Source organism: Paroedura picta, chromosome 3 (genome assembly GCF_049243985.1).
Source record: "Paroedura picta isolate Pp20150507F chromosome 3, Ppicta_v3.0, whole genome shotgun sequence".
Classification (NCBI taxonomy): Eukaryota; Metazoa; Chordata; class Lepidosauria; order Squamata; family Gekkonidae; genus Paroedura; species Paroedura picta.
This window is the reverse complement of record NC_135371.1, coordinates 125836828-125862652: the sequence shown is the minus strand read 5'-3', so window position 1 is coordinate 125862652 and position 25825 is coordinate 125836828. Positions and strand designations below refer to the sequence as shown.

Sequence of the window (25825 nt, the reverse complement as noted above, 5' to 3'; positions counted from 1 at the left end):
TCTCACACACAGACACAGAAATATACACATGCACCTCACCATGACAGTGCTGAATACAGTCAGCTAACAGCAAAGCATCTGGGTGCTATTGCCAGAACTCTTAGTTTGAGGCTCCCGTGGAATTCCAAATAATTGCTTCTTTCCTTCAGGGATACAGCAACCTTTTCCATGAATTGACAGACCTTTGGGGCAGACTGGAATGGCAATAGAAATCTTCTTGCTTCTCAATAAAAATTCAAATCCGGCAAAATGTAATGGACTGTACAATTTATTTTACATGAGATGACACAAAGCTTTTCAAGTGCATAATACAAACTTGCTGAAAATACAAAGTTGATGGAAATGTTTGTACATAGGACAGAAAAATTCTATAGCAAATATTGTCAACATTTAAGGGTTATATCTTTAAATGGGGTAAATCAGTGCAACTCCATTGACATTAGCAGTTAGGAAACATACCTGAACTGACAACATCTCCCTTAAATCTTGACACGCATATACCTCTTCAGCTGCAGTGTTTTAGTCATACAATTGCAGGGGACAAAAAAGCCATATCAACAGTTTTCACAATGATTAAGGGCTCACTGCTGTTATTCATACACAGAGCTTACAGTATAATTATGTTTGTAAAGGTCTAGTAAGCCAAAAATTTGCAGCAAAGTATTACAAAGTTCAAAGCCATAAGTGTTGGCAGAAGACATGTTTTACTGTAAAAATTTAGAAACTGTTTAGTAAAAGTTACAGGATAAAAAGGCCAGGTAGGCAATGTCATTTAAAAAAAAATCTGATTTGGAGGACAGTTGGTGTTTACCAACACCAGCCTTCCAAATCTACCATTACATCTTCAGAACTTTATCATGGAACTTTCATTTGCTTTTGGATGGGGAAAACAAATACAGACTGAATTCATTTATCCACATAATCCATGAGAACTAATATGTTGGGAAATAAATTTAGATAAAAGGGAGTGTTCGCCTAAACTTACTCTGTCTTAAGAGACAAATAGTGGATACCATTCTTCAGGAGAGTTAGATAAAACAAAGTAAAGATAACAACAACACAGATTGAGTGTAGTTCCATTGTGAAAAGGGACAGAAATATCCATTTGCCAGATTTAGAATGCAGCTTTGCATGCTTAAGGCTACCATCCTATATGTACAAATTTGGGGATGAGACCCAGTGAATTTAGTGGGGCTTTGGAGAAAAGCATGCATAGGATGCAAGTTCAAGCTGATTGCAACAGGACTTAAACTCACCTCAGTATGCATAAGACTGCAAAAGCCACAGCCACATGCTCATTCTGTGACACACATTATTGCTACTACTCAGGCACGATGAAAGAACCAGAACTGGAAGCTGTCATGAGCTTCTCTGCTAGCAGGATCTAAAAGGTTAACAGGGTCAGCAGATCTAAGAATACCAGCAAAGTAAAATGACTAATGTCACTTTTCATAAATGACAGCTATCCAAATATTCACTACAATCCTCTGCAAGTCCCTCTCAGGAGACAAAGACGTCAGAATTAGTTTTTTTCTGTCACCGGAGAACACTACCGTCGGACTGAAGACTGTCAAACTTGTGACTGACTGGTTAATTCTAATGGCTCTTTCAAGGATAGCCTCATGGAAGAGAACAAGCTGTAAGCTTGCCACAATCTACTTGGTAATAGAGGGGCTTCCTAACTGATATCCTATTCTGTGAATCTAACAACTTCTGGATTAAAAATCCACACAGTTGCTTCTGAACTCAGAACCTAACAATGTAACTGAGATTGTTTTGGCATCAACATATTGAATCACAATGTAAGCAGAATGTAACCAGGCTATGCCATAGCCCTACAGGAGGAAAAATGTAGCTTTCCCATTCCACACACATTGGATAATACACTTTCAATGCACTTTAGAGGTAGATTTTCCTGTCCAGCTGCAAAACCACACTGAGAGAGCATTATCCAATGTGCGGAATGAATTCTTTTCTGTCCCTCTCTGCTTGTGAAAAGGACAGCAGTACCGGAAAACAGACATTCCCTAACAAATAGCTAAGAATACTCAATGAATTTAAATACTTTTTTGTTGTTGTTTTATATCCCTAGTAATTTTTTTTTGTTTTTAAAAATATTTCAACTTAATATAAGTTGGAGAAAAATCTTAATTTTAATAAATGCTAGGGATCCCATCCCCAACAAAACTCCTATAACTTTGATTCTCTCTACCCTGAAACGTTTTCCCCCAAAAGCTCTTTATAAAATGCTTCATATTACAAAAATGTAAGAATAAGGCTATTTAGCTAGATCTTCCCCAGCATCTGACATTGTCTCTGGGACAAAAAGCATGGTTGTCATTTGCTTTTCAATGAAACCAGTGGCAAAACTGCAACTCATGCTCTGGATTGTGCTGTTAAATTACTGTATTCTCCCCTACTCACCAATCTTCTTAAGGGAAGAAATAAAGACAGATGAACATGGGTGCATTTGCGAAGGGAACCATCATGCAGTTCTAAATACTAGAATGTACAGCAAAAACTCAGGACAAGTTTTTACATAAACCGACTTTGCAAAAAGTAAACCAGCAAGACAAATTATCTCAGGTTTGCAAAGAGTTCTACACCCATCCAACTAGTACTCACACTGGGAATCTGAAGCGTGCATGCACATGGAAGATTACGCCTTGAATAAAACTTTGTTGGTCTTATAGGTGCCTATGGACAAACTTTGCTCTGACAAACACATTTTCTGACTCAAGCTGTGATGAAATACTCTGAAGCATATATCAATGGATGGAAGTATTAATGGACACTGCACAGAAGTCAGACATAAAGCTTCACTGCCTTAAAAAAAACTGCAGGCTATATATACTGGAATGCCAATCTCGAGTCATGGTGGAATGGCGTATAAAGTCTGGGAATGAACAGCTATTTTGCACTGTCCAATGAAGAGTGGGACTGCAGACCTAAATTTTTCCCCAAACAATCTCAAACATTTTAAAGCTATCAGGAAGCAGGCTTGTTGATTTGCTAAAATGAAAATCAAAGTAGGATTACAGAGAAAGTGTCCTGTTTCACAAGATCAGCATAACTGATGCAGGTGGTGCCACCTGCTGGTAGAGTAGAAAGTTATGCAATGCTAACTGGGAGTCTGGATCCTAGTCAAACTACTGTGAACCATTTATATCAAATATATAATAAGTATCCTGAGCTTCCAAACCTGGTGCATCTGTGTGATTCATCCTGGTTCCCAGCTGAATGGATCTGAGGGTCATCGCCACGTCTGCGTTTTCTCACAATGCTTCCAGAACAATTTGGCTCCTCATTCAGGCCCTAAAGCCCTGCTTCTCCCTCTAAGAACTTCCCTGCCGTAGCTGGATCATACAGCTTTCTTCTTTGGGTCAATCACCATCAAGCTCCGACAGTTCCAACACCCAATGAACATCATCACTGGAGACAGTTCAAAGTGTTGTGCCAGGTGAAATGTACTTATTTACACTATTCACACATGCTAATCCACATTATGTATACAACTATTTGTTCCCTTAACTGAAAACTGTTTCAACACTACAGATTTAGAAGAGTCTATCTCTTCCTCACTCATCCAAGGAACTGCATTTGAGAGAAGGGAAAGGGATTTCTAAATAAACTCTCAAGCATCCTCAGCAAACTACAATTCCAAGAATTCTTTGAAGAAAATCATGACAGTCGAACTGTTAAATTGGTTTTATGTATCTGTAAGGGTAAATATGGCCTGTGCACAAAAGCTTCTCAACCAATTACTTGGAACAAAAGCCTCTGTTCCCATCTTCGTCTGTCTGCTCATGTAAACACACCAGTTAGCTAATCATCAGAAGAAAAGCTCAAGAACTCTCCCCTGAAGATGCAGTCAAATAGATTTCTGTAGATTACAAAAATAATCTAAATTACTATTTTTAAACAAATCTTGATTTTATAATTTTTTAGGTATGCAGTATTAGGCAACTCTGATCATGAAGACCAGCATGACATTTATGCTTTTATATATGTATCTATTTACTATTTATTATACCTCGCTTTTCTCCCCAAATTGCTTACATTGTTCTCCTTGCCTCCTCACAATCACCACCTTGTGAGGTGCAAGAGAATGACTGGCCCAAGGTCACAAACCCAGGGCTCCCAGATCTGAGTCTGATATTTCAGGCACTACAAAGTTTGAGTCCAAATTTTGGACTCAACTTAGTTTTATTCAAGGTATAAACATTTGTGAGCATGCACACTTCTTCAGAGACAAAGAAATATATCTGAAGAAATGTGCATGCACATGAAAACGCATACCTTGAATAAAACTTGGTTGGTCTTAAAAGGTGCCACTAGACTCAAGCTTTGTTCTGCTGCTTCAGACCAACATGGCAACTCACCTGAATCTATTTTAGGCACTACACCACACTGATTCTCTGATTTGGAAGAGAGGCTCTCAAGTGATTGTTTCAGGTTATAACTCCACTATGGACCCACTAAATTCCCTTTTCATGATTGCACAAGTAGTTTCCTGCTTCTTTTGGAAATACTGGCTTTAAAGCTTTCAGAAGGAAAGACCTCACAGATTTCTGCCAGCTCTCCCTCCATGTAGCTTTCTAAGCTACACTCTCCCCATGGTACAGCAATATCCTATCCAGCATTTCCAAGTATTTCAAATGCTCGCTGAACCTTTTTTTTTTTAAGGGGAAAATGGTATAGAAGAGGACTTATCTATCAGCAATTTTAAAGGTTTAGATAAATTAAATCAGTATTTTGGTTCTGACAGTGGCCATTACTGACCACTTAGGATTTTAAAAATCTATATAAAAACAGGGCATCTAGAGCAAATCTATTATTTTGTCATTTCCCTCATAGTGCTAAAAAAAATCTGAGAGCAAACAAAATAATGCATATCTAATAATCGTTCATAATATCTGAATACCTGATTTTTTTTAAACATCATAAGCCAAATAGCTGTACAGCTATTATTCAAGTCGTTTGAAGAGTACTTTAATTTGGTCCTCCAACCCCATCAAAATGGTTGCCTGGTAATTCCACTGAATGTTTCATCACTCTCATATTCTCAGTCTTGGCCTTGTACACATCTGTCATGCCCTCCTTTTGGAAAAGGAAATTGCTGCTCAAATGTAAGCCCCCACCTCGTGCTCATGGCTATCTTCAGCATTTGCCTTTCTGTGCTGCTTGCAGATCACAGCCTAGCTAATAATGGAGAGCAGGGTCAGCATGCCAACGGAAAGCAGCTGCACAAGCCGTCAGAGCAGCCGTGCCAAGCAAACTCCAGAACAAACTTGTCCTGTTTAGTTTCAACAGAAAGTTGCAGAACATTTGCTTTCCCTTCCTATTGCACATTACAGAGGGACTGGAGCAGTTGGCTAATTCTTAGCCGTATGTAGGAAGAAGTAGATGATGGAACAGATGTATTGGAAAGAATTCAGATTTCTATTATGACTTAATCACTGCTGTGAGAGGGGGGAAATGTTAAACGGCAGCCTGCAGAGACCCTGAGCTGCTTGAAAATGGATGGAAATGGAGTTTGCGGGGAACGCCCTGAAAACACATGGAATTGTCTGGGGCACCTAACAGCTCTAATACTGGCAACAAAACCCAGCAAGTTTTACAGCAGGAATACCGCTGACCATGTTTGGAAGGCGTTGCATTTATGAGGAACACTGAGTTGTTCTCGTTGGAAGGGTAGACTGAGTTGCTGCTGTAAAGTTGCTTCTCAGAAAAAGGGAACAGAGACCAAACAACATTGGCATGCTTGTGAACAAAATCGAGGAAGGACCATGCAGAGGCGAATACTTTCTTTAAGATCAGGCATAGTGACAGACAGCTACAGAATGCCGTCGGGCATGGAAGACACACACTGTGCTTAGGTCTGTTTACTGTACTGTTAGAGGGGGGAGGGGAATCAGTTTTAAAAGAACGAACAAAAATGTCTAAATAGCAAAACCAGAGTTACAACTTCCCTGCATTCTGGCTCCAAATGTGTAGTTTGCTTTCGGGCTTTAAGTTAGCCCTGCCCTGTTCACCATGGCATGATGCTTTCCTGAAGACAAAAGCAGGAACAGGTATACATTTCACTTAACACCTGCATAGGTGTGAAAAGGAAAAGTTAAGGTTATACAACAACCATGATGCAGGATCTGACAAATCTTGTGCTGCTTAATAGTTATTAATCTCAGCAACTCACAAGATGACAACATGGATTTCTGAAGTATATGATTTTTTGTGCTGTTTTAGGAAAGTAGCCTTATCAGATAGCCAATCAAGGTGGAAATGGGAGATCACAGATACTGTGGTAGGACCTATGAATATACCTTATCTCCCCAGCCTGTGGGGCTCACAGCACGACAAAATGCATTTTAGAGTAAAATGCACCAGATCTGAGCCCTAAGAAATCACTTGGTAAGAGAAGATGTCATTGTTTTGGCAATCTGCACAGACATTTTGCCTTACAGAGGAAAAACTAACTAGCAATTGAAACTCATATAATCTAGGAAGTGTTAAATAGTGCTAGAAAAGGCAGGGAGGTGCTTGATATCAAAGGCAAGCAACTGAATCTAGAGAAGGGGGAAGCTGGTGAAATAGGATGCATAGAAAATGGAAATGTGGCTCTGGTTTAAAAACAGGAAAAGGAATTGAATGGCTGCCTTGGAAATTTTTTAATGCTGGTATTTGTCCAAGTCTCAATTTCCCCATACATACCAACAGGATAAAATGTTCTTTTGCAGCCTTGATGGCCAGTTTCTTGGGGGAAAGATGAAATATGTTTTCTATTATTAAGCTGTGGTTACACTGAACATGATGAAGAGTACAGCAACCCCCACCCCCCAATCCAACAGACAGGCCAATAAAAAAAATCAAGTGAGGTCGAGCAAGCTACGCAATTAACTGGAATAGATTGTTAGGGCTTTATCCACAACTAGCAGTGCAAGTATCAAAGAATCAAACAAGAAGCTCAAGAAGTTCAAATACTCTGTAACCCATCTCCCCTGTTAAGTTTTTAAAAAATTGGAAATGGGAAAGTTTATGATCATATTTGGCAATGATGGGAGACCTGACTTTTTCCAGGAAAATAACGTAGAAAATGTATAAAATAAAAGGCTATTTCATCTGGCATCAAACAAAACATTTGGCAATACGAAGAATGAAATGAAACCAGATAACTCACAGTAAATACTTGATTTCTGTAAACATCAAGGCAAGACTGACCAAGGAAGGGACCAAGAACACCAGTGCTTAATATCTGGGAGCTCAAAATGCTATGAAGGTCCATAGCAATCCCTTGCCAGAGTGGTACTTCAGAAAACATCTCGTTTTATAAAACATCTTAGGCGTGATTCACAAAATTATTTCTGACACTGGGTGATATTTTGCCATCAACACCTGCTGAGAATGAAATGGAACATATCTTGTGAAAGGGCGTAATATTAACCAAGCGATGATACATGTCAAAATGAAATGCTGGTTTTTTTGCCAAAATGATAAAGACCCAAAGATGGCTTGAGACCTTCTGAAGACCAAGTTCTACTTGAATTATATCACGGTATGAATGCAAGAATTGAACAGTTGAAAAAATCTAACTCTATTCATTTTTATTTGGGGATTTAGGAGCTGCCCCTGAACTACTGGGTTAACTAAAGCAGCAAAAACAAACAAACAAATCACTCAACAACAAAAGGCACATTCACACATGCAAAATAATGCAGTTTCAATCCACTAAGGTGGCTGCAGGTAGATTTTGTCATTCAGCAGGGTAAAATCTACTTGCAAAGCAAATTGAAAGTTTTGTGTGTGTGAAAGTGCCAAAAATCTTGGATAATACATTTTTGAAGTAAGACGTGCTGGCTAGAAAGTCGTGCCCTTTGCAACCTGTAAACTATAAGTTATTTGGTGGAAAGTAAAGATTAAGTTATATACAGTACTGATCAATTTGATTTGGTAAACAGTCTTCCAAGGGAAGCATTCAAACTCTTATTTGATGAGTACCTGCTGCACAACACCAGAGTCCCATCCAATGTGGCTTTTAATTTAATCAATCAGCCCATTCCTTTTCTACTAGAAGGTAAAATACTGGCTGCAGTTTTCAGATAGCTTCCTCAAAGGTAGTCCCCAGAAATATCAACAAAGCTATGAGAAAGTCATAATGCCATGGAGCTTGAGGACTGAAGCCAGGGAGAACCTGAGAGGGAGTATAAGAAGGATCAACTAAAGGGGCTTCCTTTGGGTTATCCTCTCCTGACCCATTATCTCTTTCCCTGCTTTACTGAAAAAGCCAATCTTGGCAAGAGCATCAGCAGTTATGGGAGTCATGTTTTGTTTTTGTTTTAAAGAAAAAACAGAAAGAAAATGAAAAAAAAGAAAATCACTGTACAGGTTTTACTGTTATCCTCACAACACCCCTGTGAGGTAGGTAAGCAGTATGTTCTCCATTTCCTCATGTAGGGGGGGAGAGAGGGAGTGATTTCCGGAACCTCCCACCCTTGTCTAATTAAGTGGCAATGTTCAAGAGGACCTCCCTGCTTTCAGAACCATGTTCAGTCCATTTTGCTTGGCAGAGGCTGGCTGTGCCTAACATGACCATACAAACGGAGCATCATGCAAGGGGAGTAACACATATTAATCAATGACAGAGTAGCAAAACTCTTTATACCACACAACAGGCTTCATGGTTCATCATGAGAGCTGCACATGCTCAGCTAACAGGAGCCTGCTCGAAAGGAAGTAAAAAGAGTGGCTTCTCAACCCCAGAATGTGTGATGTTTAAGGCATAGCACAAGAGGAAATGAAAACATGATCAGACATGTCAATAATAAATATATAAGGAAGCCAAAAGCGGGACGTCTCTCCTGTCCTCCTCCTGAGGGCTTTACAGGATTCCCTTGAACTTGGCTGGGCCAACGGGCCTTGCCGCTTAAGGCCTGGAATAGCAGTTTATATCTCCATATCCACAGGTCTGATATCACCGGTTTTGTGTTCTTTTACCCACAGTTCCCTGTCTTTGGCTGGATCCACTTTCTGAAGCAACTGATCCACAGGTTCTACTGTCTAAAAAACATAAAGAATAGCAACAGCATATATTCAGAGTGCAGGAGAACATCTCTTGCAAGATTCATCCAGCAAAACTGAACCTCTTCCCCATCTGCTTCTCTCCCTCCTCCAACTCTTTAGACTCATTTCTTTCATACAGTCTTAAGTGGCCATTTCCAATGTGGCATTTGCCTTGTAGCCTTGCGTTACCAAAGGATGACATTTTGAAGAGAGAAACTTGTAGGTAACCATTCACTGAAACAGGGCTTTACACTGAAGACCACCCCAGGCCTTTGATCTCAAAACTATCCATGATGTATATATGCTAGGGACAATGAGAAAATCCAGTTGGATTGAAGTTTGGATTCAAGTTCACTTCTCCAAGCCTAGAAATGATTCAGACACAAGGTCCCTTGATCAGGTCTCAGAGCCAAGAAATGCACTCCTCTGCACTCCAAGACTTGAGCCAGGTAGTTAGGAACGTATCTCCCAGTGTCTGGATTGATTCTGTGTATGTCTGACATGATCTCAACAAAGTGATCCTGTTCTTTAAGCTCACAGACCAGAAAATTTCCCCCACACTTCCTGCAGTTTGGAGGGGAGAAATGTCAAGGTAGGGCAAGAGGAGGCAAGGAGTGAACTACTCCATTCCACAGGCATTGTCTTCAAATTCTGCCAATTTTGTCATAAGGTCTTCCCATCCAGCCCCCAGTAGCAGACACAGCTCAAACCCTAAACAGAATGAATGGCAGGGATTTGCTTGGCCCTGATCTTCACCAGACAGCAGAGTTTGGAGGATGCTACAAGATATAGGCTTTTAGGTTCCCATGAGGGCTCCGGGGAGAAGAGTGAAGGACCAGCAGACTCACACTTTGGTTGAACATGTCTGTCTCATGTCGCAGCTGTGTGTACTGGCAGAGCTGTTGTCGAATCATCTCCACTCTCTCGACCTCCAGCCTCTCGAGCTCCTGGAAGGAAAGAGTTACCCCAAATTTTCAATAAAGGGTGCCAATAAACAACACCCAAACATGAAATAAAAGGTGGGGTAGCTTTATACTAATACCACTCAGAATTTGGTAGCACCCATCTAACCTCACAAGAATTAATTCACACTACTGTTTCTATTTTGTTGGGTTTTGTTTTAGTTTTGTTTTTTAATGGCACTTGAGAGCTGCACAGACCTTAATCTTGTGAAAAAAGTCTAACATGCATTGAGGCACTGGAGAATGAAAAGCTGTGTGTGTGTACTTAATAAAAACTCTCATGACATGGCCACTCAAAAACAGAGGACTAAGACGGATGGAAGAAGATTGGGACAATGTCTGCCATTGCTCCCATGGCTCTCCAGTTCTTTGTGGAATGCCTACTGCAACAAAGAACATGCACACAGAGAACAGAAAATCAATCTGATATATACACTGGGAGCTCAGAAGAGGAGGTGTCCAATTTAGTTCGCTTGCTCACTCTATACAATACAGGGGGACGGTGGGGGAAAGTCCTCCAGTATGTTTTGTTGCAGAAAGCAGAATACTGAACTAACAGAAGCTGAAGAAATATATACAAAATAAAAATACACACTAGTTCTTAAAGGTTTCTTGAGCACTTCTCCAGAGATATTTCTGCTCCAAGCCCTCTTCCCCCTTCCGACCCAGAGCACCAGGGAAGCAGCACAGGAGTTAGGCTATGTTGCAAGGAGGCGGCAGCGAGGTGCGCGTTCAGCTGCAGTTCAGCTGACAGGAGTTCCGCGTAGGGCGAGGGTGGGGAGGTGGCGGTGGTTGAGTGGAGAGTCTAGTGAGGAGGAAGCCTCACTGAGAAGAGTGGCACAGGGGGGTGGAGGACTTTCCCAGGGATAATTGTTTATGCGCTGCTGCCTGGGCTCAGTGCACACGAATCAGGCCGCTGATTGGACACAAACTGGGGCACAACCTTTTGCGGCCCACCCGCCCTTGTGTCTCCCCTTGCCGTGGTACCCCACACATAGCCCCGGAGGAGGAAAGAGCAGAAAGCAGGTGAGCAAGTTTGCTCGGCGCAGGGAAGTGCGGCTGCCCAAGCTGGCCTCGGAAGCGGCCAGGCGCACACCTAGCCCAGCCAATCGAGGGATGCATCGAGCTCTGGAGGCTGCAGCAAGACTGAGGCAGGGGGCAGCGGCAGCAAGGAAGTGGGACTTTTAGGGACCCGGGCGGGACTCGGGACAATGGCCTCAAAGGCGTTAGTGTCCCAGGGGAGTTGGGACGGATGGGCAGTTTATCTTAAAGGTGCTACTGAACTCAAAATTTATTCTGCTGCTTCAGACTAACACGGCTACCTGCCTGAACATATTTTATTGTATTTTATACTTGTTAACAGCCACAAGCTGGCTGGCCTGAGAGCGGTGGTGAATGAATGAATGAATGAATGAATGAATGAATGAATGAATAAATAAAAGCTATTGGGTTAGAAGCTTAGCAATTGTTAGCAACTCAATTTAGGAGATACACATTATACCAGAAACACAATATGGTAACTAAACACAACATACCAGAGAGGTAGTCACCATTTCTTCAAACCACTTTGACTGAGCTTGGTTATAAAGGTCCACACAGCGCATGAGGTCATCTCCTGCAAAAAAAAACAACCCTTCCTTATCTGGAGTGAAAAAGTAGTCAAATGACATGTATCTGAGTGACATGTATTTTAGTCAATAACTCAAATAGGGTTTTTTTTTAAAAAAACTATACTAAGAAACAATCTTTCAATTCCACAGGGCCTACCCCTCCCCCCTCAAGTATCCTCCTTTTCTTTCAAACAAATCTCCCAAACCTCCACAGATACCAAGTCTCAGGAAAATATTTTTTTAAATGTGCTAAAGACCAAAAAAAAAAAAAGAAAAAGAAAAAAAAGGGGGGGTGTTTCCCCGGTTTTTTCGGAGGTAGGGATTTAGTTAAAAAAGGGGAGGGGGGAGTTAAGGAAGTTTACTAAAGAGCATGATGAGTGACACCCCCCCCCCCAAAAAAAAAACCCCCCACCAGTTTTGGATATGTTTCAGTTGTGTTAGCTGGGGAAAGTCTGCTTGGTCTATGGTTTCTGTGTGCTGCTTATCTGGGAACGGTTTGTTTACTTATTGCATCGCATCTATACCTGAGCCAAAAATCTACCCCAAAAAATAAATTACTGGTATTTTGGGGGTAGATTTTGACATCCCAAATCCTATAGGGATTTAAAAATTACTAACTTAAACATAGCATAAGATTCTTTGTCCATCTTCAACGTTGGTATTACCTCCATTGTTTTGCCATCAAATCACAACTGACTTACTGTGAGTTTTCAAGGCAAGAGATGCTCAGAGATGGTTTGTCATGACCCTGGTGTTCCTTGGAAGTTTCCCATCCAAATACTGGCCAGCTGACCCAGCTTAGCTTCTGAGATCTGATGAGATTGGGCTATCTTGGGCTATCCTGGTCAGAGTGTTTACACCCCCCATAAAGAGAGCAAATGCTGAGCTTAAACACCCATGCTAATACTGCTGAAGCGCATATAATTTTATTGTGAAGCTTTTCAATCAAGAGGGCTTCTGAACAACTCTCTTGCCATCTAGTGTTCAGGATGGGGTAGTAACTATTTCATGAAACACAAATGCACAGAATTACAAAGAAAACAAAAGGCCAAGTGATGGCACCTTGTTCTCCTAGCCACATCTCAACCACCTCTGTGTATCTCTTCCCTTCTAACTCCAAGAGGTCAGGAAGGACTTGATGGCACTTTCTACCACTGTCCAGATTCAGATCCTGATAGCATTTATGATTGTAAGGATCAAATACAATTTTACACAGGAAATCAATCATCGCATCTCCCAGTAGTCTTTCCCCCCCAAGGCTTGTACTGTGTTTCTCTGTCTAGATATTTTTACCTGGATACACTACTTCAGCCCTACTGGCTACAGCTACAGTAACTATTTTCTTGGAAGTCAAATCACAAGCAACCATCTTTGTATCATTCACTAAATCTTATCAACACTCAACAGATACTCACCGGCTTGAGTAGACTTCCGCCTGGCCTTCTTAATCTCCTCTTCTGTCTTGTTACTAAGTTTTATCTCCAACTGTTGTGTTTTCATCTCTAAGTCCTTTTGCCTCTCTGTTAATGCTTTTCGGGCCTTGGAACAAACACAAATACCATAAATTCCCTTACAGAAAGAGAAAATTAGTGTGCCACAACCATTTCATAAACTCTCTTCTCTTTGTAATCACCGCCCTGCTCATATGCCCTTGGTGAGGGGAAAAAAATAACATTTCACTACTCCCTCCCTCCAAGCTGTCTGAAGCGATGTCCATGAGGCTGGGAGTTCAATCCCAGCAGCTGGCTCAAGGTTGACTCAGCCTTCCATCCTTCCAAGGTCGGTAAAATGAGTACCCAGCTTGCTGGGGGGTAAAACAGTAATGACTGGGGAAGGCACTGGCAAATCACCCTGTATTGAGTCTGCCATGAAAATGCTGGAGGACATCACCCCAAGGGTCAGACAAGACTCGGTGCTTGCACAGGGGATACCTTTACCTTTACCTTACTCCCTCCCCCAAATTAGACATGCTATTTTTTAGCATTACAGGGGAGAAGAAAACTGAAAAGGGTTACAAGACTTTTGGAACATTCACTAGCATACTAACAAAGGCAACTATAATTTTGTTTGGTCATTAACTGGGTTTCAGATTTTACTTTCTTTTAAATGATTTGTTACTACCAGTGTTTCTTTAGTTCTTCACCTGTTTAAAAATAACATAAGGGTTTTGAAGAAATATCCTGAATATGTTTTTAGATCTTTAAAAGGTACCTTTTAAAAGGTAAAGGTAAAGGTATCCCCTGTGCAAGCACCGGGTCATGCCTGACCCTTGGGGTGACGCCCTCTAGTGTTTTCATGGCAGACTCAATACAGGCTGGCCTTGCCAGTGCCTTCCCCAGTCATTACCGTTTACCCCCCAGCAAGCTGGGTACTCATTTTACTGACCTCGGAAGGATGGAAGGCTGAGTTGACCTTGAGCCGGCTGCTGGGATTGAACTCCCAGCCTCATGGGCAGACAGCTTCAGACAGCATTTCTGCTGCCTTACTACCATGCGCCACAAGAGGCTCCAGGTACCTTTTAGTACTTATGATTTTCCTCAGTTTTCCCAATATTCTTATTTCTTACTGGTGTTTTAAATATGTATCTATGTTTTCAAATGCTACTGTAAAAGCTTGATTAACCAGTGTATGGTTGCCCAGACAATTTTGTTAACTAGACTGATTCAAGAAAGTGTTACCCAATTAATTTGGACAGACAGCAGACAATGGTAACTGGGACATTTTGGTAATGGGACTATGGTAACTCTGGACCTCAGGTTCACAGCGTGGGGTGTGCAAATAATTCAGACACTTTAATAGAAAATATTCAAGTTTATTATATGAATTTAGAAAAAAAAGTAAATGAATGATTTTAAACCACACAACACAGAACACACAAGCCAAGCAACAAAAATAAGAGAATACTAGCTTACAACCTCACTCTACCTTACTTACATCAGGTGGCTCTACCTTAGTTCGATGCAGAAAGCAAGCTCCCCAATTCAAAAGGCCTCTCTGGCCAGCTGCAACAGTTCATAGATATGGAGCAATTGATATCTACACTAGCTTCTGATTCATAATACCTAAGCCCAAATTTTAATTTTTGGCCCAATATGGTCTGGTGGTTCACTGAGACTAATCAGATGTCATAGTTGATGGGAAAGTACCAGCATACTCCCCTAATCTTTGCTCATCCACCATCCCAACATAAGCACCCAGGTTTTTCCCATAAGCAATTACCCAGAACAATAAAATGGCCTTAAGGAGAAACCAGCTACAACCAGACACCAATTTAATGCACCTGTGTTTGAGATTGCACCGATAACCTTGGGGGGGGGGGAACCTGTTTTGTTTGACACCTGGCAACCCCAGTTATTCCCCTGGGGTGTTGGATAAGGGTGAACAATATTTTTGTAGTAGGTATGTTTTTGTTTCGGGTCTACTGAACTTTGACAATTTTCAGAAAAACCCTGGAACTAGTAGGGTTTTCAGATCCAGGATTCTATAGAAATCTCAAATTTTATAGAAATCCTGGCTGGGCACACGTCTCCTGGGATCTGGTTTAAACTGTGCTGGGGTTGGGAAAACCCAGATACATTTGGGATGTCAAAATCTATCCCCAAAATACCAGTAATTTATTTTTTGGGGTAGATTTTTGGCTCAGGTAGGTCCAAATGCATGCCCCTAGCACTGGTTAACAAAGTTTTTACTATGCTGTTGGGTTTTTGGATTTTTCTTTCTTACTGATTTCTTGTCTCCTTTTCCCCCTTCCTTGTAATCTTTTGTAATAGCTGGAAATCAATGAAATGATGCTGAAGCACAATTACCTTCAGTGTCTGTAATAGCACTGCATAAATAGATAATATTGACACAGCACCAGCTATTCCAGTTTTAAATGAGATGTGCTAACGTCTGCTGCATGCATTACGTGCTTTATGTTGCCAGCCCAGAAAGATTCTGAATCAGAGGTACAGTCAATTATTATATTTCTAAGAAGTGACACAGATGCAAGCTGACCTTTATCCTTTTGCTATTCCATATGAAACTAAACTTCCAACTGGATTAAAATCTGCCTATTTTTCACGCACCTTTTCCACTGCAGCATACCGACTAACCAGCTGTTTTCGCAAATCAGCAATGTGATGGTCATACTTCTTCATGTCTTTCTTGAAATTCTCTCGGAAATTTAGTAGGGGCTTCTCTACCTCAGCCTGAAGCTGAAATAAAAATAGAAGAAACTTTCTTTTAATTGAGGAGGTAAATTTTGGGAGTGGGTGAACAGAAGGGATTGTGTCTGAGCTTGGCTCTTGTGGCCCTTTCTTGCATGCAAAGGGAAATGCTAATTACTACTTTGGGATCAGAAGGCAAATTTCCTCCAGACCAGACTGACTAGGGATCCTGGTTTTTTTTTTGGGGGGGGGGTATCATCTGGACATGGAATTGGGGTCATTTTGAGTGTGCGGGTAGTTGTGAATTTCCTGGATTCTCCAGGAGGTTGGATTAGATGACCTTGAAGGTCCCTTCCAACTCTATGAGTCTATGATAAGTATCAAATGCAGTTATGTCCGTATTGGACAAACTACACTGTAGAAAACAGCCCCATTCCATCCAAGGAAATGCTCTTTCTGCTAATTGCAAGAAGAGAAATTCTAAAGAAGGGTTTTGACATCCTGAACTGTTACCTAAAACCAAGACAGGCAGCAAGATACAACGTTCATGGCAGCTGTCCTGTCTACAGATGACAGGTCCATAAACTGGATGAAAGAGTAAAACTAGATCCAGGGGGGTAGCTGTGTTGGTCTGAAGCAGCAAAATAAAGTTTGAGTCCAGTGACACCTTTAAGACCAACAAAGTTTTATTCTGGACATAAACTTTCCCATTCAGGCACACTTCTTCAGATACAGAGTGGGGAGGGTGGTGACAGGAAGGGATAACTAAAATCAAGATGCATAAGTAACAGAGCAATGACTAAAGCTATGAGTGGATTAAAGCACTTTGCAAGAACTGTGAAAAGCAGCAAATTAGAATTTAGTATAATAAGTGTTTGCAAACAAATCCATTTAGCTTTTGGCCTAGGCTGGCTTTGATTGGATTGGACACAAAGCTGATATCAAGAATCACAAAACTGAAAAACCTGTAGAAGAGAAGTTCAAACTCCCAGTACATTCAATGGGGGACTTCAAAGTAGCTGTTTTATTGCAAAAGAATTTCAGAAATTAACTAGAATGGAAGATTGATGAGTTACAAGCAGACAATGGAACCCCCAGGGATTAACAGAGATATGGGTTTCTTCTCACTACACATGCTAGTGACATTCAGTTCTCACTTCTGTTTGTAAATGTTTATTATGCCAAATAATAATTCGAACGCCAAATTATTATTCACAGGTCTTACAAACTGCCTTAATCCAATCTTAGCTATAACTACGGCTCAGATACTTATGCATCTTGACTCTAATTAGTCATTCCCACCCTCAACCTATATATAAAATGGTATCTGAAGAACTGTGCATGCATATGAAAGCTTATACCCTTATAAAATTTTGTTGGTCATAAAGGTGCCACTGGACTCAATGTTTATAATTAAAACTTCTTTGGCATCAAGCCCCCTGCAGCACAGCATGGCCTGGTCTAGAACCTCAGTACACACCCACTCTCTCCAGGCCCACCATTGGCCATTTTGGGAGGGAAGGGGCAGGTCAACATGACCATATATATCCTAGGGAGCCTAGTGCATGAACTCTGTGCTTATTTTGTCATAGGAATGCAGGGAGCTGTTTTCGGCCGCGCATGGCGCACGTGCGGCCTGGCCGCGCGTGCGTATTGTGCGTTTTCAGTCGCAAGTGCGCGGCATGCACGGCCGGGCAATCGCCCTCCCTGCTGCCGCCAGTCCCCAGCCTGAAAAAGGTTGGGGACCACTGCTTTAGAGGGAAAACGAGATCCATTTTATCACACCCACTTTATCAGTCTGTAACTGGGAAGGGTTGTTCAGCATCACTTCTACTAGACCAGGGTTTCTCAAGCAAGGTTTTGTGTTCTCCTGGGTTTCTTGATGGCCCTGAAAGATTTCCTGAATGGGTGGGAGTTAATTTTATATATATTTGGGATATATATAAATAAGCACAGAGCTCATGCACTAGGCTCCCTAGAGCATCTGAGATCGAAATAAAGACTGCATGTAATGATTCAAAGGAAGCCAAAGTTACGTGTAATAATTACACTGTTCAGATCCTTGTACAACTTGTCCCTATCGGTGGCATGTTCTCAGAAAGGACCACTCTTTAGACTTCTTTCCAAGCTATTGATCTTGGAATGACATGCTTTGTAAGCAGAAGAGCTATAATCCAGCTAATTATAATCACTTTCAAGTCAAATTTGCTTCAATGGCACATGCTTCAATCTCTCATTGTAACCAGGCTTCAAAACCACTAACTGTAGATGGGTTGGGCTCAAAGTTTGCTTAGTGTTTGTTTCATGTATGGTTCATAAGTTCAATGGAAACCGCCCTGAGCCTCTTGGGAGGGAGGTATATAAATATAATAAATAAATAATAAATAAATAAATTAGGGAATAGGATTTAGGTGCAAAAGGAATTTATTCTATGAAGAGCTTCTGGTTTTGGAAACCAGAAGATAGTAGACCCGGCTTAAAGTTATCAGAAAATATATCCATCCTACCCCAGCCACACAGTAAAGACTCTTTGTGAATTTAGGAATTACTTTGGAAGAAAACTTGAGATGAACCTCTGCCTCGTCAGCCAGGCTTTTCTTCAGCTGAGACCAAGCTTCACCTAGAGTTCTGAAAAATACAAAATACAATACATCCGAATTCCTTTATTAGGATAGAATTCTCACGAAGAATTATTGCTGTATGAATTTCTACTAGCAAAATAATTCCATGTATAGCATGTAAGAGGGAGAAAAAGAAATCAGAGAAAGGAGCCAAAACATAATATTTTACATTGCCTTACATAATTTGTCTCTCCAGGACCAAATTCATTTTCAAATTCCTAGATGAGATAATCATGGGTATCTCCTGAGAAATCTCATTTTCCACCCGTTCTCTACAGCTGTTAAGAATTATAATCACTGGAAATGCAGCAAAAAAGTGGGGTCATTTTTCCATGTTGGTGGAGATGCCCTGTTATATATAGCTTTTGGAAAAAAGTACATCGGGAAATAGAAAAATGCTGGGTCTTAAGTTTAATATGGAAGCGGAGTATTTTTTGTTAAGCTTTATGTCAAATAATCTTAAACCACAAATGTATGTGTTATTTTTCTACGCCACAACTGCGGCGAGGTTAGTAATTGCCAGGAGATGGAAGACCAAAGAAATCCCTACGCTGGGAATGTGGCAAGAAAAGATGGTAAAGGTAAAGGTATCCCCTGCGCAAGCACTGAGTCATGTCTGACCCTTGGGATGACGCCCTCTAGCGTTTTCTTGGCAGACTCAATACGGGGTGGTTTGCCAGTGCCTTCCCCAGTCATTACCGTTTACCCCCCAGCAAGCTGGGTACTCATTTTACCGACCTCGGAAGGATGGAAGGCTGAGTCAACCTTGAGCCGGCTGCTGGGATTGAACTCCCAGCCTCATGGGCAAAGCTGTCAGACGGCTGCCTTACCACTCTGCGCCACAAGAGGCTCTTAAAAGATGGTAGAAATGGCTAAAATGGCTAGGCTGACGACCTTAGTGAATGGATATGGAGAAGGAAAATTCTTTGAACAATGGAAGTGGTTCCTAGATTACCAAGCCAAGTAATAAGGTACAAATCTGCTGGCCGGGGGCTCCAGTCCCATCACAGCAATTCATGCCATCGGCTATTGTGGAGATTGAAGCCCTGATAAGCTTTGGGAGGGGGGTCTCTCTTTTGAGGGGGGGGAAGTACATGGACCAATAAACGTGACCATTGTGTTTTAAAAAAAGATGATAGATAGATGATAGATAGATAGATAGATAGATAGATAGATAGATAGATAGATGATAGATAGATAGATGATAGATAGATAGATAGATAGATAGATAGATAGATAGATAGATAGATAGATAGATAGATAGATAGATAGATAGATAATGCTAAAATACAATCTGGGAGACCCTAGTTAAAATTCCTACTTTGCCATGGGAGCCTTCTGGGTGACCTTGGGCACCTAGCCTGCCACACAGGCTTGCTGTTAAGATACAGTGGAGAAAGAGAGAACAATTCAATTCCATACATGTTGAATAATGTACTTTCAGTGTGCTTTTGCAGCTGGATTTTCCTGTGCGTAACAGGAAAATCTACTGCTAAAAGACATTATTCAACATGTGTAGAATTAATGTGAGCCACTTTGAGGACCCATTGTGGACAACAACTGGGGTTATAAATGAAGTAAACACAAAAAAGACAGAAATAAATAACAGAGGTCTGTGGCACCCCAAAGACTGACCGTCTAATTGCCACACACCTGGTTTGGAGCCTGAGATAATGTTAAAGGTAAAGGTATCCCCTGTGCAAGCACCAAGTCCCCCCCCCCCTCAAAAGAGAGACCCCCCTAATGGGGAGTGCAATCCTAATGGGCTGCCTAAGGAGGTAGTGAACTCTCCCTCATTGGCAGTCTTCAAGCAAAGGTTGGATACACACTTTTCTTGGATGCTTTAGGATGCTTAGGGCTGATCCTGCGTTGAGCAGGGGTTGGACTAGATGGCCTGTGTGGCCCCTTCCAACTCTATGATTCCATGATTCTATGATTCTAACCCCCAGCACGCAGCCCATTAGCAGCACACCGGATTGCTTTGTTTGGCCATAGTTCTAACCAGACAACCAAGGCATTGGCAGCACTGCTGGGACGGGTAGTACAGGAGAAGGCAATGGGCATGGCCTATACTTTTTCAATCTGTATGCTTATCAACCCGGTCCAAGGCAGACTCCTTAGACCCTGGCATCACCAATGGAGCTCAGTTTACTTTAAGTGTGTCTGGCCAAGTGCAATCCTCAACCTCCCTACACACAAACACACACACACACACAATTTTCTCACAGGCACACCAAAAAAGGTACATATTGCTCCCTTGCCATGGGCCATCCGTGGCCCTGATTTGGGCCAGGGTCGGGATGGCAGCAACTTCATGCGTGTGCGGGGATTAGCTCCACTGCCCTGTCGTGCCAGCCTGGCCCTTCTGCCCCGTGCATAATCAGTCCATTATTCTACATCTTTCTCCCTCACTACAGAGAATTAAAAGTATACAATAGAATCCAGTTATACTTTAATGGGATATTTGTAGTACAGATAGTGGAGTTTATAGCCCAGTTCTGCCTAGGTAATGAAGGTCTCCACACCATTGAGCCATTTGTAATCCTTCAGCAATACCTACAGATCAGTCATGTTGAGAAGAGTGGCTTTATCATCTTTTCATCATCTAATCAAGTTTTCAGCTGGAAAGCCTCTGGAACTAGTTGACCCTTGGCAACCCAAGGCCTTGATCCTTATCAGTGAGTTGGACTCAGTCTTCTACTCTGGAACAGTTTCATCTTCTGCAGCAGTTATGGTGAAAGCCACCCAACTGTAAGCCACTTTGATACTCCTTCTGGTAGTAAGAAGTGGCATACAAAAAACCTGCTCATCTTCTTTCTGCACCAGTCACTGGAAGGCTTTTCTTCTTTTTAACATAGGAACTGTTCAGTGCAATAATCTTATAGCAATCTTTATCCTAGCTGCTTTGAATTCCCATTACATAGAATTCCCATTACATACCCCTTTCTTTGCTGCAATACAAGAGGAAAGGAATGCCTCCGCAATAAAAAGGGCTAGAGAGTTTAAAAAAACACATGCTGGGAATTCAGAGTTGCTGGTAGATTGATTGTTATAACACTACTGTGATTAGGGGATGTCATTGTGTGGATGCTTCAAAAAAGCTCACACCAGTTGCCAAACTGGAACAAAATTTTTGCGTGGAAGCAGCTTTTCTATTTTAAGGAGAGTAAGGAGGGTTCAGCTAGAGACTCTTACACATTTTTTGCTTTTTGTTTGTGCTTCCTGGACTAAATGTGCTTCCTGGACTAAAATGTGCTTCCTGGACTAAAATCTTCCTGCAGTTAGCTACATTCAGCGGAAAGTCAAAGGCACCCAGCAGCACAATTTCAGAGCAACACTTTCTGGCAGCCTTAACCAGTCCAATAACCTTCCATGGCAGCCCAATTCTTTTTTATGCTGGTTTCCCAAGAATCCAATCCAACAGGAAAGCCCCTCGCACAGAAGTGGATCATAGCAGCAAAATGAGAAGGCAGAACCGTGACAGAAACTATGGGATGTCATAATGATAAAAATATATACTCACCCTTCTTCCTGAGAAGCCAAGGAGTTTTGAGACAGTTTAGACAAGTTTTTGGCATATTCCTCTTCAATTTTTATCCTGAAAGTGACAAAGCAGAAATGGCTCGTTTAGGGCAGCTTTTCATGATAGATGATGAAAGCATATCTGGAAAACGGTCCCATGGGATGGGAAGAGATCTTTTTACACACTGCAGTTTCACCTGTAAAACTTGACTGGCAATTTAATTTTTTCAACAAGCATAACAGGTCAGTACTTGCAACTGGTACCCCAACCTGATATACCTGGGGTAATACAAAATTTTTATTTATTTATTTATTTTTCAATTTATATACCGCCGCTCCTCCAATGGTCTTGCTGTGGTTCACAGGAATAAAACATTCAAATACAATAAAACCCTATAAAATCCTCCCTTACAACAAAGGCAGCAAGCGGTCTTCTAATTCATCCCAATCCTATTCCACCATGTTCAGCTGTAGACCAAGTCCTCTTCCACTAGGAGTGGTTGCCAGATCAGGTAGACCTTGGGGGGATCCTCAGGTGGAATGCCAGGACTCTGCCCTGGCCTCAACCATACACCTGGAGGAAGTCTTGCAGGCCCTGCAGAAAGCTGACAACTCCAGCAGGGCCCTCAGTTCTTCTGGGAGCTCATTCCATCAGGTTGGGACCAGGACTGAAAAGGCCCTGGTGAATGTCCCAGGGGCCCGGGACAACCAGAAAATTCATACCTGCAGAGTCAAGAGCCCTGCGGGGGCATAGGCAACCAAGCAGTCCCATAGGTAAGTGGGACCCAGACCGTGTATGGCCTTAAAGGTCAGTACCAATACCTTGAACTTGATCCGGAAACAGACTGGTAACCAGTGCAGATGGCGAAGCACTGGCTGAATATGGGCCGTCCTGGTGAGGACCCCAGCAGCCGCATTTTGTACCAGCTGTAATTTCCAGATCAAAGTCAAGGGCAAGCCCACATAGAGTAAGTTATAGAAGTGGCCCTGCTTCACATAAAGCACATTTTCTCTGAAAACAAGATGAAAATCTGGGGGTTTTATACCCCACTTTTCACTACCCCAAGAAATCCCAAAACGGCTTACAATCACCTTTCCCTTCCTCTCCCCACAACAGATAGCCTGTGCGGCAGGTGGGGCTAAGGAGGCTCTAAGAGAACAGCGGGTAGCCCAAGGTCACCCAACTAGTGGGGAATCAAACCCAGTTCTCCACTCTTGACCACTGCAGCACACAGGCAAAGTCACTGTGGATTGGATTCATCAGTAAGGGACTTCTGTCAGTGGAAGGGAACTTTCTCATCTCTCCTGTCCTGCTGCAGCCCACTGCTGCTGCTGCTGCTGCTGCTGGCTGAAAGGGGTTCCCTAGGATTATGTGCAAGGTTGAAGGGAGGAACTGGTAACCATCCTCCCCATCTTGTGTCCATTCTCTAAAATCCTCCACTGCATCCAAGCCAAAGGTTTTACTCAATACTTACTAGAAACCACTACACAGAGGATTCTAGTATTACTTACTAGAAACTTCCACAGCAATCCTTAGGCAAAAAAAAAATTCTTTATGATAGCAGCTATGAATGCTATCATACGCTATGAAAGTGAGCCTGACTTCTGTCCTTCACATTCTCTGCTGTTCCTTATTCCCCTACTGAAACATTCTATGATTCTTCATTGTTCCACCTGATCTAACAGATTCTACTAAATCAGTCCTGAGTTTGCGGTGTCATGTAGCCACCAGTATAATAATCCCTGTTTGGTGACAGACTGGGGACTACAAAGCCCATTTGTAGGCATTCTTGTTCATGATGAGCTAATGTATAAAAAGGGCATGTTTGTGAATGTTCTTTAGGACAGAATTGACAGAAAACTACATGGGGATAAAAGGCTGAATCTTATTGTTTTTTTGTTCATTCTCACTTCATTTAAAAAGAAATTTCATCTAAACATCCGGAAGAAGTTCCTAACAGAACAGTTTCTCAGTGGAACAGGCTTCCTCGGGAGGTGGTGGGTTCTCCATCTTAGGAAATTTTTAAAGAGAGAATGGATAGCCATGTGACAGAGAGGATGATTCTGTGAAGGCTCAAGGGGGTGGCAGGTGACCGTAGATGAGCGATTGGGATGTGAGTGTCCTGCATAGTGCAGGGGGTTGGACTAGATGGCCCATGAGGTCCCTTCCAACTCTATGATTCTATGATTCTACTCCTATTCCTGCTTCAGCCCCTGCCTTGCTTGGCTTTTTGTTCACACCGACCCCATGATCCCCATCACAGTTATTATGGTGTACAAAGAACTGGTTTATACCCTACTTCTCACTACCCAAAGTAGTCCCAAAACAGCTTATAAGCACCTTTTCCTTCCTCCCCTCAGAACAGACCCTCTGTGAGGTAGGTGGGGTTGAGAGAGCTATGAGAGAACTGTTCTACAAGAATAGTTATAAAAGAACTGACTAACTCCATGTCACCCAGCTGGCTGCAGTGCTTACATAACTGCAGTGGAGAAATCGCTGGAGTGCTTTTACTTTCCTCTGGTCAGGCAGACAAAGTTCACTCCTGGAATACAGCGTTCCAAGACCATTACAAGTCCTAGAAAAGCAACTCTCCTGCCTATTATTATTTAGATAGCTATTTATAACAATGATCCTGCTCTTCTATGGGTAGTTATAAATAATGAGCAGCTGTAAATAATAGCTGTTTATCTCCCTCACTCTTGCCTTCTCCTTTCATGTCCTGCAGATATTTTAAGTTATTTCAACTATGTTCCAGCACAGCTGTGGTCATGGAAAAAAGAAGGATGGGGTGGGGTGAAGAATAATAATCTTTTTCTGGATGAGCCCAAATCACTGAGCAGAAGTGGAAGTCCAGTGAATTCAAGGGAATCTGTGATCCTAAATCTCTGCACAGAGGATTAAAATTGATCCCTCCTAATTCCATGGACTGTTCTCCCGCTGAGATTGACAAGAGGTTAAATATTTGCTAGATGGCACATTAAATTCCACCACCCTAGGATGGAAAAGTGGAATCCAAAGGCTTTATGAAACTGCACTTTGTTTTTCGGCCTACAAACCAGGATTCCAAACTGCGGTTTGATCTGGCCTTCGAATCCTGGTTTGTAAGCATCTGATTCAGACAGCACAACCACCAGGAGGACCTTTTGCTTGGTGACGCACATTAGGAAGGAGGGGGCATAGGGGTGATATCTCAAGACAGAACCATATGCATGCTCTACTCTCCCCTGAGAATTTGGCATTGCTGGCAGGGTGGCACAAACCCAAGGATAGAGGATGGAGCAGAGCTACACGTCTGAAAGTGGCATTTCAGGGCTAGAAAATCTTTCCTTCAAGTCTAAAAACTGAGGCATTTATTTTTTTCTAAAGCCAGGAATTCTATAAATCCAAATGCAGCTACAAATCATTATTTCTCCTCAGTGCTTTGCAGAAGGTTACCTATATTATAACACATATTGCAGATATTCCCCCTCCCTTTCAGTGACGAAGCTTGATAGGGATGTGAGGGTAACCAGAAGGCTTGATTGGAAGGCCGAAAGAAAATAACTCAGCATTCAGCTGGCCAATATTTCAAGTCTGGGTGTGCTTAAGAGGAAGCGCACCTAATGGATTAGTCAAGCAGGAGCTTGAGTTATGGAAGCAATTAATCAGTGCAACACATGCAATCAATTTGCCTCAGCACTGAGCTTCTAAGATACCTTTCACGAATAAACTCTGCCATTTCTTTCTGCATTTGTTTCCCTTTCAGTTGTTTCTGTAGAAGGATTTCAAATCCTGAGACAGTACTGTTTCCTTGGGCATCCTTTTTATCAGCCTGCAGGGAAAACCACAAAAAAGAAGGATTAGCAGAAGCACCCCACCATTTAGGCTATGGTACAAGAAACCTGCAACTATTTGGGGACACTCT

General features: G+C 41.9%; 1 protein-coding gene across 2 annotated transcripts in view; it reads right to left on the bottom strand.

Moving 5' to 3' along the window:
* Window positions 1-250: 250 nt before the first annotated feature.
* The window catches only part of GAS7 (growth arrest specific 7), a 170607-nt gene continuing 145032 nt past the window's right edge, over window positions 251-25825 (bottom strand). For both annotated transcript variants that reach the window (XM_077327607.1, XM_077327608.1), the window contains exons 7-14: window positions 25617-25732; window positions 21922-21996; window positions 18327-18405; window positions 15697-15825; window positions 13045-13168; window positions 11555-11634; window positions 9906-10004; window positions 251-9054 (exon numbers count right to left, since the gene is read on the bottom strand). In XM_077327607.1, coding sequence (XP_077183722.1) covers window positions 8941-9054; window positions 9906-10004; window positions 11555-11634; window positions 13045-13168; window positions 15697-15825; window positions 18327-18405; window positions 21922-21996; window positions 25617-25732 — 816 coding nt within the window. In that variant the 3' untranslated portion in view covers window positions 251-8940. The remainder of the gene's footprint in view (window positions 9055-9905; window positions 10005-11554; window positions 11635-13044; window positions 13169-15696; window positions 15826-18326; window positions 18406-21921; window positions 21997-25616; window positions 25733-25825) is intronic.